The sequence below is a fragment of the Myripristis murdjan genome, chromosome 5, assembly GCF_902150065.1.
Source record: "Myripristis murdjan chromosome 5, fMyrMur1.1, whole genome shotgun sequence".
Classification (NCBI taxonomy): Eukaryota; Metazoa; Chordata; class Actinopteri; order Holocentriformes; family Holocentridae; genus Myripristis; species Myripristis murdjan.
The window spans coordinates 15538039-15554457 of record NC_043984.1 but is presented as its reverse complement, the minus strand read 5'-3'; the positions used below and the strand labels follow the sequence as shown (position 1 = coordinate 15554457).

Below are 16419 nucleotides of genomic sequence, written 5' to 3'. Positions count from 1 at the left end.
AACCTGGGAGTCACCATTTAGCAACACCCGGGAACAACAGAACGCAGAGAGAATGTCACCCTGCAGAGCCACGCTGCTCCACCGAACCACTGAAAGCTGCAATTACAGGTGCTGGAGGACCATGAAAAACAAACAAATAGGCCACCTAATACTTTGTTCTGTGTGTTTTATTTTTTACCTTTAGGATAGTTGAAGAAAATATGCGACTGCCTCAGAAAAGTTGCATAACTAAGCAGTTTAAATGGAACACAGGACACTTTCCAGAGAGGCTGTCGGAGTGACAAAATATTCCCTGTTTATTTCATTCCTTCACCCGCTATCATGTTAAAAATGGTTAAAAAAAAAAAAAAAAAAAAAATTCTGGCACAGAAGTTGCATTTAACTCTTACATTTGCTACACTGGCTTGCATTGTTTTTTATTTTAGAGTTTAGTAGAGGCTAACCCATACAGTGTGTAAAGTCACTCATGATTCGATCTATCAGCATCACCTTCCAGTTTCATAACATAATATAATATGAAGGCACAGCGTTCATCAGTATTAGGAATAAATGGGGGACAAAATGCAAACTTCTGACCTCGCCCAGAAATTCTGACCTGCACCTTTTGTAGATTTTGCCAGTGTTCGCTGCTTTGATACCACCAGTCACTACTGCCCCCTGGTGTGCAAACACACACTGACCTGGGTGTTGTCACACCCCTCAGAACATGTTGACCTACTACTGGCTGATATTTGTACATTTCCAGAGGATAATCTGTATGTCACGGTGACAGTATCACGGAACACACATCGAAATGTGTTATTTTTAGTCGTGTAAATTGTTGCTTTACCTTAACTGTACACACCTGTTATCACTCTCATGCCAAGGAAAATGTCGAAGATTGAAGAAAGCATGTCATGAGCCATTTTTTGAAGAGTGGCATGGTTTATGTAATGTAGATCTCCATTTGTCTATCTAAGCTGACATCAAGGATATCCTCTGATCTCCGTGGTTTAAGGAGCAAGGAGCTGGCACTGTCACTTCCATAACTCATGACCCGTGGTGACAGATATACATGTCAGCACTTCCACAAACAGATCTGACTCTAATGCCGCCTACCTCATCCTTCTTTTCTTCCACCATGTCTCATATCCTGCTGCCCAATCACTCACACCACGGCTCAAATAGCCCTTAAAAGCTGCTGAAAAAGTCTCCCATACACACACACACACACACACACACACACACACAAAGATTTCTTGAAAGATTACGATTCCACTCTGTGTCACGCTGCATCACACCATCAGCTCTTTGCTCTGAAACACAGAGTGACCTGGCTCTTATTCTCCAGCCACAGCTGATTAATTGGGGGCAGGGAGATGCAGATACGGCGGGACAGATCAGATCCCGGAAACTTTGCGGGGTGGTGTGTAGACGGCATGGCGTTGTGCTGGTGTTGCTGAACTGTGGAGGCAAGATAGCCGGCGGGCATGACTTGGATGGGGACCTTTCAAATCCAATCGCATCGCCTTGGTCCCCGTCCCAGCCCGGCCACGCTATCAGAGCAGATAACGTGCTCCAGTAAAGGTTACGACTCACCATGACATTTCTGTTGAGACCAAGCAATCCCAGATTCCTGGACTAATCTTGAATTCATATAAGTGTGTACTTGTGTGTGTATGTGTGTATGTGTTAGGGCATGCATGTGTGAGCCTGCATGTGCATTTGTGCATGGGTGTGTGAGGGTGTGTATAGGCCTCACATGCAGCATTTCATGATAAAAAGGTTATGGAATAAAGAGAAAGGGTAGTAAGTCAAAATAGAAGGAATGGACAGTCGATTAAGATAGTGAAGTAGGAACCATAAATCCCATTATAGCACATTTTGCCTTTATGAATTTTCAGTTCAATGGTTACATTGGGATCATCATGGACATGAACACTTTCTAGGGGCGGAAAATGAGTTGCATTTTTATTTGCCTTTTTTTTTTTTAATATAAACATACTATATGGAAGTGGAATAGCCCATGAAACTAACACCTGTGCTCCTTTCCATTGCAGTGACAAGTTTATTCATTGCTCTTTTAAAGACAATTTTCCCTGAGAGGCATGTTTGGAGGAGCTGCAGTGTTAATAAAAATGCAAGGCATGCTGAATCTTCCAGAATGAAAGTAGAAATATGATAAGAAGGCAACCGTTTCAGTACATTACAGATTTGCAAAAAAATAAATAAATAAATAAAATGCTGCTCTGTCTTTGCCTCTGGTATCTAGTAAGGTAAAATCTTTTTTTTTTTTTTTCTCTCAAAAATTTCAGCTGAGTTACATCACCTCAAACTAATTTCCCTCACTGAAATACCAAAACAACAATTTCCATTTTGTTCTACTTGTATGTGCTCACACTTCTTTTTACAGACTCCAGTTCTCAAACATGTAGGCTGTCATAGTTTTCACTCTAAATGCTGATGGCCTGTTTGTCTGTTGGCTGGATATTAATATTCAGGCATAGTTTATGAACAAGGGCACTGTGATATGTGACAGTCATCTTCTAGCTGTCAGCTGACCATAACAACGATCACATAAACACATAGTGTAACAACTTGATCAGACAGAATCAACCTCCACATCCACCAGAGAAACTCTGCTGCTGAAACAATTAGAGATGCATACAAATGACTGGGCCCCTGCTTTAGTGCAGCGAGATGAGCCAGATAAGGCCCCTCCCACTCCCAAATTCGTCAACACTCATCAGTCTTGACGTTCAGACTTTGTCAAAAAATTACAAACCATTATTGGTATTCTTGGCTAGATTGAATCTGGTATCCAATCAGCGTTTTGCCCCGCTGAGGTGACCAGTGTGTCACTCCGCTCTCCCTTTGTGCCGCTGCGGAGTCTCCACTCTCATAACAAAAGCATTTTTCTTCTGAGATCCACTTCATTACCCAGGCTAATATGGAGCAAAATGTGTATTCAAATGAGCCTAGATCAAATCCCAGTAAAACGAATGAGAAAAATGCTGATATGGATTATTTGCTTGCAAAAAAAGAACATAAAAAAAATTGGAATTAATTACAAAATGAAGGGGGCACAGGGGTCGAAAAATTGCTTAGTCTCCCTCTACTTCCTTATTTATTTTCTTATTTGCGTGCATTTGTTTATTCTCATCATCCATCACTGCCCAATGTCGTCAATACAAATCCAGGAAAACAGGGAATAATTACGTTTTATCAGAATCAACATGACAGGGAGAGCCATTGTGAGCAGCTGATTGGCCGTTGCTTAGACGAGATGGCACATTGTGAGCATTTGATTGGCTGCTACTCAAGGAAAGACTTTCTATTAGCGATTGATTGGGCAGTGTAATTTTCCACCTGAATGGCTGCCGGGCGTACACCGTTTTTGTGTGACTTTAGCAGGAGCCACCTTCGTGCACGTGTGTGTGTGTGTGTGAATGCGGCACTAGTGTGTGCAGGCATTGGGGAGTGTGTCTGTGCTCCCTTTGCTGTAAAATGGTCTTCTCAGAGCTCTGATGGGGTCTGGAGGGGCGGGGGTGGGGGGGCTGGGCGCAGCGCTGCCCGTTGCAGGATAAGTCACATGTGACAGTCTGTCAGGTCACCTCTCATCAGGATGCATACAGCAGAGAAAGCAAATCCTCAACAGCAATACACGCGCATAAACCCTGAACACACACACACTCATGTACAAACACAGGGTGATCGGCAGTTTTCACACCGAACCCCTGAGATTTTGTACAAAGGTGGCACTCATTTATGTGCAAATACACTGAATATTGTCAAGCCGCCTGCATCCAGCCATGGGGCCGATATGCCATGTTCTACTGCAGGATATGGTCTGTCTGCCGCTCACGGTGATTATGCCAGTTGAGAAACAGCCTCTAAAGTGGAGAGAGCAATCAGAGCTCCATCTCCTGAGAAATAGGACGCCGTGACCTCTCTCACACCTCCTTCTTTTTCCTTTTCACTTTGTCTCTGCTTCCCGGCGCTGATTTCATTTACTTGCATTTCATGCAGATGTGATAAAAGGAGTGTCAAAGACCACTTTGCATGACAGTTTTCACGGACACTTCACTCACCACTGGCTGCTGGTAAAGTAGCATGTAACTCCAGTGCACAAGCAAGCAGCTGCTGTTTAACTCTTGCCAAATACCTATTGCTGATCATGTGTGGCCTTTTTAAAATATCATGCATATTGACAGCTGCATGCATGGGAGGGATCCGGCAGTTGCCTAATCAATGAACACCAACATGACTTTGGTGACATATAGGCTACATAAATCATATATACAAGTGCAACAGATCTCTATGAAAACTGATTAGGGAGTTGACTCTTTTTGAAGGACACAGACAGAGAGCGTGACAAAACAGTTATTAAACCAAGAGCAAGTGAGACGATCTCTAGACCGAGCAGCAGGGAAAGGGGAGACGTGACCATGGAGGGGTGACAGAGCGAGACGCCAAAATGAAGAAACGTGGAGATGAGAGGATAGAGAAATAGAGGGGCCGCTGGACCTGACAGGGGTTAGAGAAAAAGAGGAGAGCACTTGCTTTGGGATAAACAGATCAGAACGGGAATCTTTTTTTCAAATGTATCTGTTTGTCAAGGTCAACAGGGTCAGCGCAACAGAGCGAGCGCCTGTAAAGCAAGACCTGATGACATTAAATGATCTTTAACGTTTGTACTGATTGTGTCATGGGAACTTATTGTATGTTTACCTCTAGGAAAGTTATTATATCGATCTGCGGTAGCGTTGTTTTAAGAGGTACACTGATATCTCACAATCAGTGGCATTCAATAGACCAGCGAACAGAACTGCCTTAGCTCCTTCCTATTTCATCCTTTCCTATTTCAAATCACTGCGGCCTTGTTTTTGAGCTTTTTTTTATCATCTATCTTCACAATCCCACCCTATTTCATGTATTTTAAAAACAACTTAGCATAAATATATCCCTTCACTTCATTTAGACATAGCGAATTGATGATTTTACACTGCTGGGGTGATGAAAATAACAATCCAGTTAACGCAGTGACAGGCGATGCCTGAATGTCAAGTGTGAAAGGCAGGCATTAATCTGAAATACAGTTTCAAATGATTAGACACCAGACTAGCTTAACCTTGTTTTTTTACAAAGTTGTTGTTTTTGCATCTTCCTGCAATTACCAAGTAATTACACGTTTCAGAGGCAAAAATAGTGTCCTCAACATTGGCTCTGAATTTTGTTGCCGGTCTTTGGAATCACTTGGCCGGTCTGGTTGAGAAAATTGCATAGTCTACATGGAACAAAATTGCGTGCAAAACAACAGACTTTGGATATCTCTTCACAGGGTTTAAAAAAAAAAGCCCCTATCTCTTCCTCATTTCCTCACAATCCAGCAAGTAATGATAAAGAAGGCAGTGGGAAACAGCAGGCCTTCTGGGAGTCTGGTCTTCCAGTCCGCCCATCCTCAGGGGAGAGGAGAAGGAAATGACTATCAAGTACACCCGTTTGGAGCAGCAGTGGCTATCAGATAAGACAGCATCGTACACACCGCTCGTAAATCAATCAAGGTCACCTTATGTTCTCGTTCTCTCTTTGCTTCTGTCTGTGCTGCTTTCGCTCATCGTGACTGTCGCAAATCAGCTGCTACCATGCCGGGATATGAAATTATCAGCATTTGACTTATTCAGCCCAAAATAACATTTTTGCTCTATTTTTATTTATTTGACTCAACATCCTCTGCCTGCTAACACCCTCTGCCAAAGCTGGAGGTGCTGTAACCTTGGTGGCTCTCCTCTCCTCTGGTTAGCTGTCCCACATTACCACCTGGTGGTCATAAAGCCACAGCAAACTAATGTTTAAAGAAATAAAAGGCACAAGTCTTGGCCACAGAGGAGGACTATTTTTATATTTCTAAACAAAATGTTCATCATCCAGTCTTTATTTGAAAATTAAAATCTCTAAATTATGTTATAATAAGCATATTATCAAATATAATATTATTATTAAACTTCTGTTCTTACAGGCCATTTCTCTCTGGAAATGGCAAAAAAAAAAAAAAAAAAAAAAAAAAAAGTTAGTTATTTGAAGTCATTGTTGCACCATTTCATGAGACAATACATTCTTAAATCATTGCAATGCAATCATAATGAGTAGAAATTATTATCTGCAAATACTGTAGATTGGGGATTTAAATGAATATCTCCCTGAAACAATCAAAAATTAATTCATTAATTCCTATTGAAATAAACGGAAAACATGAGCTAAAAATCAAGAGACAAGAGTTTTGTAAATCTCCAGAAACAGGAAATCACCACATAACAGGATAAACCTTTGACACTCATGGAGATAAACAGCTCTGTCCTAAAATAGCATACAAATCTAGTTCTGGAGAGCTATATTTTCAAACTGAAAACACTATTTTTAGCTCGTTCAAAAACTCTGCGCTCTTTTTGTCAGTTTTTGTCGAGCTTTCTCTTGACCTTCAGCCCTGCGCTGGTTCAGAGCAGCTCTCGCCGCCCCACCCGGGGTAACACTTGCACTGAAACTGAGACTTCATGTGGATCACCTGGTGCCGATTCATCTGTCCCAACACTTTGTAGCCCTGCCCGCCTTCTGGCTTCTTCTCCAACATCACTTTCCACACAGCAGGGTCGAGGTGGAGGTAGGCCCCAGAGTTACGATCTCTCCTCTGGCATCTTCCTTTGGAGGAGCACGCCATCTGGCTGCAGAGAGTGGCCGCTGACGTCACATTCACCAGGTAGTGACCCAGAGTCTCGTCAATGTAGGCTTTCACCGCATCACACGTAGCCTGAGCAGGAGCAGAAAGTAAAAAGCAGATGATCACCCATTCAGACTGAGCAGAGTTTTATGAAAATTGTTCCATATGGCAGAGAAAGGGTCATTTATTGTACCTGAGATTTGGCAAAGGCGTGGTCCCCCCACAGCACCACCCCCGCACTTCCTAAAGCAGCGCTCTCTCCAATGGTGTAGACCAGATGCTCCTACAGGGAGGCAGAGGTGGAGAGGAACTACTTTTACTCAAGCTCTACACTTCAGCACAGGTTTGACATACTGGCACTTTGAGATTTTGTTTTTTTTTTTTTTTTTTTTGTGAGATTTTGTATTTTTAAGCAACCACATTTCAGAGAGAAAAGTTTAGTTAGACAAAACTGTCTGTTACTTTGTACAATAAACTTTTACATGCAAAACAAACAAACCCGATTCACTGTCAGACCTGAAACTAGTCAACAAGACATGGAGCAGTTAGTGCTACAATGTCAAAATACATAATGTATTAACATTAATATTAATATAACACTGCTGTCCAGCTAAAACCTTGTATTTCCATAATGTCAAGGAAAACAGTTTTGTCTTTAGGTTGGCAATTCATACATTTTTCAGTTTATATAATTAATTTTGTAAAGGTTTCATAACCCCAAGGGTGGAGCATGTAAACTCAAACAAAGCACTATAATTAGAGATACAGGGTTTTCAGACAGCAATGTAAAGTACCTTAAGTACTTCTAGGCTTTTACTTGACCCCTTTAACTCTGGTTTTCCATTAACTTTCTCTTAAACTAGCTTCACAGATTGAAAAAGACAACTTTTTTCCATATTGTGTGACAATGACAGAAGTATCTTCTGTATCTGCTGGTTGCAATGCTTCACTGAAGCTACATCACACACTAAGGGAAATAGTCAATCCCAAAATGTCTTCATTTTATCAAACAAAAAATATCTAGACGCCTTGTGCATCATTTATACACATTTCCCTGTAATTCAGCAGGACATATTTGGCATCCATTGAAACAGTGGGATCTCCACTAGCATTTAAAATAAAGGTCGAAAATAAATCTCGCCCTCACAGCATGTGTTTGTAATGATGGACCTGTCTGATGGGACCAACAGAGTTGAAGAGACTGAGTCAAATGCAGGCCTTTACTTTTAATGGAGTATTTTGCCATTATTGCTGCTCTTACTTAAGTAAAGGAATTGAGTATTTTTCTAAGAGGTAAAACAAGATGACGAGAGATGATTCAGCCACACTCACACTCCCACACCCATGAAGCACAGCACAGCACAGCACGGCTGCCACTTGCCTGGGAGAGGAAATCAAGTGTGTAGGTGTAGACGATGCGAGCGTATGGGAACACAAGGGGGCTTGAGGGAGTCACCCCCTCTGCTGCTCTCATGGCCTCCAGGATGCGGTGGTGGGTGTACAGGAAGACTTCTTTGCCAAGCCCGCGGAAGGCTAGGTTGAGGTAGATATCGGGGTACAGAGCAGTGGAGATGTTCCACAGCCACGACAGCTCATCGTTCCACTTCCTTTCCCCAGCCGGACACTCCCCTGTGTAGTTTACACTTTTATGGTTGTAGCTATTGTAGCAGTCAGGGAAGCCGTAATAACCCCACAACCCGTCTGGCCTCTCCTTCTGCCCCAGTCTCAATGTCTGCTCCATGAACTCCCTCCCAGCTTTCTCAAACTCTGCACGGGCAGCCGCATCTATTTTGTCAGGGCTCCAGTCTCGATGCTTGGACCTCACCAGCGCCCGGGACGCCTCGCAATACACCTGCTTACTGTCCCAGTTTCTCTCCCAAACTGGTCTCCAGCTTTCCCAGTCCAGAACACCGAGCCCCTGGTAATTCCCGTTTGGGATGCAGGCACGGATATCTTCAGCAGCGGTTCTGAGGTGCTCATTTAGACTGGCATTCTGCGGCACCCCGCCATTGATCGGTTGTCCTTGGTTGGAGTACCTGGGATACAGCCCGAGTTTATCTGCGTAAAAAATTGTTATGTTGTCACCCATGAAAGTTTGGTCGTGGTTCAGGACAATGTTGAACACCCCCAGGTCCAGATTCACGCCATAGAGAGAAAGGCAGCTTTCAGTGGGAGCGTTCCACACGGTGAGGAAAGGCACCTGGGAGAAATGTGATGATGCAGACTGGAGCCCACAAACAAGATCGATCACAGTGAAGCACAGCAGCAGCACAGGGTGAAGGGCACTCATGGCTGCAGTGTCTGAAAGTGGAAAAAGTGAGTGAAAAAGACACCACTGCCACTGCAAATAAACTGGGGAGTGCAATTTTGAGAGAACACAATGCTACATTAATCTTCACTTCCTCTTAGGTTATGAGAAAACGCATCTAGAAAATCCCAATTCAAAACTAAAGCTTTTCATAGTGTGTGAACTGAGCGTTTTTCTATTTGTTTGGATTGTTTTTGTAGGAATATAGCCCATTATTTCATTATTTCATCAAAAAAAAAAAAAAAACGTGATGATGTTTGTCACAGAGAGACAAGAGAACTGTATGACTAACTTACCAAGTTGACTAGTGCAATCGGGAGGCTACAGTGATTTGCTGAGTTTTGTGAATGTTGTGGGGAGAGCCAGCACCAGTCTCATGATCTGAGAGCCTCGGAAAGGGAAGGAAGCAATGGAAAACAGAAGTGCGCACAGATGTCTAACGACCAATCACAACGGGCAAGGCGTAGGCTATACTGCCAGCAGCAGTCGGATTTAAAGACACAGGCAGTTTGTAACAATGTTTAAAACCTCATCCCGCCGGCCCATCCGTCTGTTTAACACTGCCAGGCCTTTCAGTTCAGTTTGAGGTGTAGCGAAGTAAAACATATATATCATAGAGCGCAAGCGGCTCGTTGCCACTATTGTCCTACGAAATTATGTTCCGACCTAAATATAGGCCCTAGCCTCGCTGTAAGCGGCAGGCAAGCCATAATGAATCTTCTTCCTCGAAAATTAAACGTATGCCTAGCTCAAGTCTTAAAAGTAGTAAAAAATAACTCATGGCTTAACAGCACCCTATAATTACATGGGGAGGGGGTGCAGTGTGCAAAATGTGTTTTTCCCAGACGACTAACTGGCTTTGCCTCCCCTCAGTGACAATATGGTGACAACATGTGTTTCTCCAACTGAGGCTGAAGGAGAACTTTACCCTAGCTGCAAACAAAGACACTTTTCCTATCAGTGAAAAATACTTCTCACTCTTTTTTTTTTTTTTTTTTACCTACCATCACCAGGCCATTGTCCTACTCTATCCATTTTGTTATGTTAAGTAAACATATCGACAAAATTTACATGACAAATTGAACAAATGAAATAGTGTTTATTAACTTTGGCAAAATACACCTTACAGGGAGAGATCATAAAAGTGAAAGTTAATCATGGGACACGTTTGTTCTCTACAGTTGTGAATATACCAACAATGTTTATGTTTGTGCATCTACAGTCAAAGTGCTGCTGAAATAGAGGACTTTTTTGTATAAATGGAAAGGGTATTAAAACTTTTTGACAGCAGTAGTCATGTTTTGGACATTAAAATAAGAAAATATCATAGAAAACACATACAAGTACATTCAAATAAATAGTAACTGTAATAAATTGCCCCCATTAAAAAAACATCAGATGTCAGAGAGAGATCATGGTGAAGAGGTCAGGCACTACAACTCTATTGTGCTATTAGCAGATTTAAGTGCATTGATTCCATTTTCAACAGGCACAAGCATACATCGACTCATTCATCATGTGTGTAATCGTGTGTCCACTGGTATAGTCTGTGTCCACATCATCAGCACGATGCCATGAAGCATCGTGAAACACAGGAATATGACACCTTGAGGAACAGTGACTGATGCTAGGAGGGAGAGGAAACAGGCCGCAACATGTAAACAAAGATATTTCCAGCAGACCCTCCATTGTATGAATTTAAAAAAAAAAAAAAGAAAGAAAGAAATGCATAAACAGCGTTAACTTTGCAATTTCCACAGTGTTTCTCCTAAAAATTCACTTAGTCATCAAACTTTACAGCAATCAAAAATCACAAAAATCCACACCGTTTCCAATTAAAAAAAAAAAAAAAATCCATCTGTAATTTTCTATGCTCCCATATTTGGACATACAAAATACTGCCATGTCCTTGTAAAATACTTTAGAAGATGAAGAGAGAGATAATCACTAAGATGGCACACTGGAGGGCTGATGCCATGGGTTGAACTGCTATCCCCTTTTGCTGTTCGGGGTCTTTCTGATTACAGCCCTCTCCCTGGAACCCGCTGTAGCATTGGCACTGAAACTCCATTTGAAAACTCATCTTCTCTGCTTCACCAATCTCACCAGTGACTGTCAACTTGCCACTCTCACTGATGATACTGTGGGTGAGGGGGTTCAGATGTAAGTAAACATCGTTGCCAGGATTCTTGCGCAGACAGCGGCCGTGAGAACTGCACAGGGTCTGGCTACAAAGGTCTGCTGCCGTGGAGACGTTGAGCAGGTATTTACCCAGCGGACCCCGAAGATACTGATCGAGGTTGGAGCAGCTGTTCTGCAGGGAGAGGGGGGAAAAAACAAATACAGTCATTACTCACCCAAGTTGTAGTTTAGAATTGAGTGAAAGCCTGCACAGCAGATTTGAAACCAAAACCGCTCATGTTTTTGTTCAGACTTGTCTTTGGTGTTCAGAAAAACCTAGCATAACGGCAGCCGTGGGGGTTTTCCCCTCAAGATACAGATCAGTCCCTAGATGCTGCTGATTCGGACTTGTGACTCATGAAGTGCAGCACTGTTTTGAAGGAAAACACAATAGTTTTCTGTGTAATCACAGGACCTATTCCAAAACAAGTTGTGTTGAATTTAAGAAATGAATTTTGCTGATTCATAGAAAGTGAAACCTCAGTTAATTCCTTTTACATTCGTTCTTATGATTTCCAAATGCCTGAGTCTATTTAACAACATGTATATAAATATGGCCAGATGGAGCCATATAGATCTTCATCTTGTACCGTATGTCCCTACAGACAAAATTTTGAGGCTCAATTTGTCTTGACTGTCAAGGGACAGTGCAGGAAACACATCTAGCCAGATTACTGGCACTGATAATGCATATTTTCACAGTTTTTATGCTCACACAGAATGTCAAGTGTGAATTCTGTTAATGAATAGTGTGAATACAGTTTGGATATATAAATGTGCATTAACCATTTCCTTTTTTTTTTTTTTTTTTTTTTTTAAGAGATGCACTGAAAATACTATTCTGCAAAAACTTGGCACATCAGAGGATTGACGCAGCACAAGACTGATCTTAAGATTCTGCATGCACTGACCAAAGTTAAAAGTAAAACACCCACACAGCCCAGTTGTGAATAGAAATAGCTTCCTGTATACATCTCCTTGCTTACATGAAGAACTTTTAGATGTGGCTCATGTTGGCTGAACTGGGACCCTGAGGGAATTATCTATGAATGACCAAGAGACTGCACGCAAACATGTGACTGACACTAGAAGAGGGTCAAAAACTCATGAGATAAACTGCCAAGCATCTCAGAGGTTTTCTTGACAGATTAGTATATTAGTTTCACCGTTACACAAAGTGGATGCTTACTCTGCTGCTCGCATAAGCCGCTTCTCCCCATAGGATAATTCCAGCTGCACCCAAAGCTACGCTCTCCCCAATGGTGGAGACAAGATCCGTCTGTGAAGAGATGATACAGCAGTTTCACAGTACAGGTCAAACAAGGCGCGCATACACCTGAAAGTCACTTATAGAAGGTCAAAAAGTTAGTGGTTCATAAGCTATGTCAAGTTAACCGTTCTTATCTGTCCATTCTCTCATAAGGAAACGCTCTATAGGGTGTTAGCAGCCATATTTGCAAACTGACCAACACCCATCCTGCCCATTCCACACAAATGAGTGGTACTGGGGTGTCTGTCTGCTAACAGGACAGGAAAAGGGCTGTGGTGGCAGATAAGGAAAAGCAGAGGCTATGCAGCATGCACCAAACAGAGAGAAAGAGAGACAGAGAGACAGAGAGACAGAGGGGTGAGTGGGAGTGTTGAATGTTTGGGCCACACTTTGATTGAGAGAAAAAGAAAAAAAAATCCCATATCCTGTGCTTTCCCAGAGGAATTTTCTGCATTATAAAGGATGGACACTATCCAGCAAGTTTTTTTCCAAATTGCTTGGAGTACACTCCTCACTTTTCTGTTCTGTTTACCTGAATAGTAACAAAAAAAAACAACAACAAAAAAAAAAAAAAGCAAAAAGAGGGATGGGGCAATAGTATCTCACGATACAATTCAGTATATCTTAAGTGGTGCAAGGCTGGTCTCATCCAACATGGTCCAACAAGTTTGATGAAACTGTGTGAGGCATAATGTTCATTTCTGAGGAGGGCTGAATCGTGGCTTAAGAAAATCATATTGCAATTCTCCTGAACGATATTGCAATTATGATATGATTCACAATTTTAGTGGGAATTCTCATTTTTGCATCACAATTTTCCTTTTCAGTAAAAAAAATCTTAAAGTGATGATTTTTGCTACAGTCTGGACCAAAACATGTTTCCTTACATCTCGGCCAGGGCATATCTGTACCACAATGGTACCTAATTTCTGATGCTATTCTCTGACACGTTTTACTTTCACAAAAAAAAAAAAAAAAAAAAAAAAAAAAAAAGGAGCTCCTGTTGTATGGCTATTGCAATAGGCCATATTGCGATTTCAATCATATTTTGATTAACTGCTCAGCCCTATTTCTGAGCTAAACATTTTTCTGGCAGTAGATGTTTACAATGTAGTTATGCCAAAGGGCAAATGTAATTTAAAATATAATTTCAGTGGAGGGTTTGTGAAATTATGATAAGCTGGCCATCTTGTTTGTGGTTACTACAGCAGAATAAAATGTAGCTAATGTCCCAAATCATTCCTCGGGTTCAGGATATGTATTGTCACATTGTGGCATTGCAATATATTGGATTTCGATATTTATCGTCCCATCCCAAATTGTAAAGTTTGTGCAGTCATCACCTCCGTCAGCAGTTCCAGGGAGTTGGCGTAGGTGGGCCGGGTGTACACAAAGACGGGACGTGCCAACCCATCTCCGGATGATGCCAAACGCATCCCCTCCTTCACACGGTTGCGGACAAACTGGCGTCCAGACGCTGAGGAGCGCAGCACGGTGCCCATATAGATTGAGGGGAACAGGGCCGTACTTTCCGTCCACAACCACTTCAGCTGGTCATTTCGGGTGACCTCCACATCGGGACAGCGGCCTGTGTAGTTCTCCAGAGTGCGCCTGTAGTCGTGATTGTAGCAGTCTGGGAACAGGTAAAACCCCCACAGCTGATTGGGCCTCAGGTTTTTGGCATTCCTCAGCGTCTCCAGCATGAACTTCCTGGCAGACATCTCAAACTCTTGCTGGGCTACTCTGCCAACCCGCTCTGGGGTCCAGGTTGGGTTCTTTTGGCTCACCAACAGGCGAGACCGACTGCGGTACACATCCTTGGTGTCCCAGTTGCGTATCCAGAGGGGGCGCCACTCCTCCCAGTCGATAACAGCCAGACCTTTGGCCTCTGGTTCACGTATGTACTTCTGTACACCTTCTGGCATCTTCTCCAGGTGCTGCGCCAGACTGGCCGCCTGTGGCAAACCACCGTTCATCGCCATCCCATCTTCCTCAAAGTAGGGGTACAGGCCCAAGCGGTCCTTATAGAAGATGGTGAGGTTTTGTTTAACAAAGCCCTCATTGGGTGAGGCCACAATCTGGAACTGCTCCAGCTGAAAATGAATACCATGACGTGGGCCACAGTCCTCAGTTGGGGCATTCCAGGCGAGGAGCAGAGGCTTCTGGGAGTAAAGTGGCCATCTCGTGGGTTTCAGTTCCAGAGCGGGGAGGCAGTCCCACAGCAGTATAATCAGCAGCAGCACTTTCCAGTCCAAAAGAGTCCAGTACGACATGTCTTCAGATGTGGATTCACAGGAAGGACTGACACGCTCCACTCACCTGCCACAATTCAAAAGTGAGACTGGAGTTAGGTCTGGCCCCACAAGGATATTAAATAATAATCACTTAAAAAAAAAAAAAAAAAAAAAAAAGAATCAGCATTGTAGCATTGTATAAATAACTACAAGCTGTGCTCTATATTCAGTAATGAACAGCAAAGTTAGAAACACTTTTAGGACCTAATAAGGACAACTAAGGAGGAGGATGCTGAGGGCAGATTACCACTAGCAGCAATACTCAACAAAATCAATGCTCTAATTGGTGAGTACCCTATTACTGTGTACAGACTTCAATAGGTCACGCCAGTGGGAATTTCACACTTAACTCTGTCAGTGTGATAATATGTAAAGAGTTAAATTGAGGATAAAATTCTTATTTTAGCACTGAAAGAACAAACAAGTTAACCTCGCATCATTGTCTCCGTGGTTGGAGAAACTTACCTTTATTGGCAGGCGGAGGAAGCATTCCCAAAAACAGAAGCCCTGATAGTCCAAGCCACGTTTGGAGTTTCCTCAAAACATATTAGCAAATATTCAAAATGAACATAGTTTTTTTAGAGTGAGGAAAGACCGACGGAGAAATGCTAGAGCAACATGCGTGATTTGGTTTCTATGTTGCAACTTTGCCACTCGGCCGCCCTCTGGCCTGTGAAGTAAAGTTACCCCCTGCGATGTTGTCAGTCGCAGCTCGCCGTCCCCGGGTGCCAAACTTCAGCCTGTTCCATTCACTATGGAAGGGGGGGAGTGGCGAAATAAAACCCGACAACTTCCCAAGGCGTAGGCGTGTCGAATCTGTTTCAGCGACTTGTATCTTCACCTCAAAATCCCCTACAGCGTCAGGTATCAATTCAGTGGATAATCTTTAATTTCCTCCCTGGTTTTGGTTTAAGATGCCACGCATGTCCCGTTACAGCACTGAATGAATCAGTCCAAGAAGTTTGGCATTGCCAGGAAACAGATAGCCTGCACTGTAGCAATGTTAAGATTCATAGGCAGTCACATGCCAGTGTGCCACATCCCTAAAAATAAGATCATGCCCACGAATGACCAATTTCATGGAGACCCTCCAGATAGATTACAGAGTGATATTTAACATAAGTGACACACATCACTCCTCCTCCTCCTCCTCCTCCTCCTCCTCCTCCTCCTCCTCCTCCAGCCACGGGGTCCCAAGCCTCCTTGTGGACGATTTCAAATTCAAGAGCAAGCCTGTTTCTACTGATTCCACAAAAGCTACATTATGTGAGCTCACTGGATCAGAAGCAGTAGCAGCAGACTCGCAGAAACACTTCGGACACTGGGCGCAGGCATCTGGCATGCAGATGTCACTGCTTGGGGCATGTGATGACAGCCACTGGCAATGGCTCAGTGAAGTAACCCACTACCCCAAGCTGTCATGCAGCCAAGTACAGCAGATAGAGTAGAGCACAGTGGGCTTAAGGCCCAAGGAATAATAAGAGATGGGAATGCCACGAGGAGACAGAGCAGAGTTCGAACACTGGCATTTGTGTGTTTTCATACTTTGGAAATACTGTGTAGAGCAAGGGAGGAGGACATCCATCTGTGACAACTGTTGAAATACAAGTGCATCTCTGTCATCACCTATTAAAACAAAGCTGTGGCTTCCTCTTAGTCTATGGAGGAGATT

General features: G+C 42.9%; 2 protein-coding genes across 2 annotated transcripts; both read right to left on the bottom strand.

The window, feature by feature from the left end:
- Positions 1-5917: 5917 nt before the first annotated feature.
- Positions 5918-9433, bottom strand: hyal1 (hyaluronidase 1). The gene is made up of 4 exons (XM_030050583.1): positions 9299-9433; positions 8076-8995; positions 6888-6977; positions 5918-6784 (listed from the first exon to the last, which is right to left on the bottom strand). The coding sequence occupies exons 2-4, from the start codon at positions 8982-8984 to the stop codon at positions 6458-6460; spliced, it is 1326 nt and encodes a 441-aa protein (XP_029906443.1). The 5' UTR covers positions 8985-8995; positions 9299-9433; the 3' UTR covers positions 5918-6457.
- Positions 9434-10081: 648 nt separating this feature from the next.
- On the bottom strand, positions 10082-15505 carry hyal2a (hyaluronidase 2a). Its single transcript, XM_030052663.1, has 4 exons — positions 15213-15505; positions 13797-14772; positions 12373-12462; positions 10082-11316 (listed from the first exon to the last, which is right to left on the bottom strand). The coding sequence occupies exons 2-4, from the start codon at positions 14724-14726 to the stop codon at positions 10924-10926; spliced, it is 1413 nt and encodes a 470-aa protein (XP_029908523.1). The 5' UTR covers positions 14727-14772; positions 15213-15505; the 3' UTR covers positions 10082-10923.
- Between the last annotated feature and the right edge of the window lie 914 nt (positions 15506-16419).

Excerpts from the sequence above, each read along its gene's own strand:
- hyal2a (XM_030052663.1), bottom strand. The coding sequence starts at position 14,726 with ATGTCGTACTGGACTCTTTTGGACTGGAAAGTGCTGCTGCTGATTATA. Across the intron at positions 12,463-13,796 it reads CCCTGGAACTGCTGACGGAG|ACGGATCTTGTCTCCACCAT; the intron begins GTGATGACTGCA and ends ATCTCTTCACAG. Across the intron at positions 11,317-12,372 it reads CGGCTTATGCGAGCAGCAGA|AACAGCTGCTCCAACCTCGA; the intron begins GTAAGCATCCAC and ends CTCTCCCTGCAG.
- hyal1 (XM_030050583.1), bottom strand. The coding sequence starts at position 8,984 with ATGAGTGCCCTTCACCCTGTGCTGCTGCTGTGCTTCACTGTGATCGAT. Across the intron at positions 6,978-8,075 it reads CACTTGATTTCCTCTCCCAG|GAGCATCTGGTCTACACCAT; the intron begins GCAAGTGGCAGC and ends GCCTCCCTGTAG. Across the intron at positions 6,785-6,887 it reads ACGCCTTTGCCAAATCTCAG|GCTACGTGTGATGCGGTGAA; the intron begins GTACAATAAATG and ends GCTCCTGCTCAG.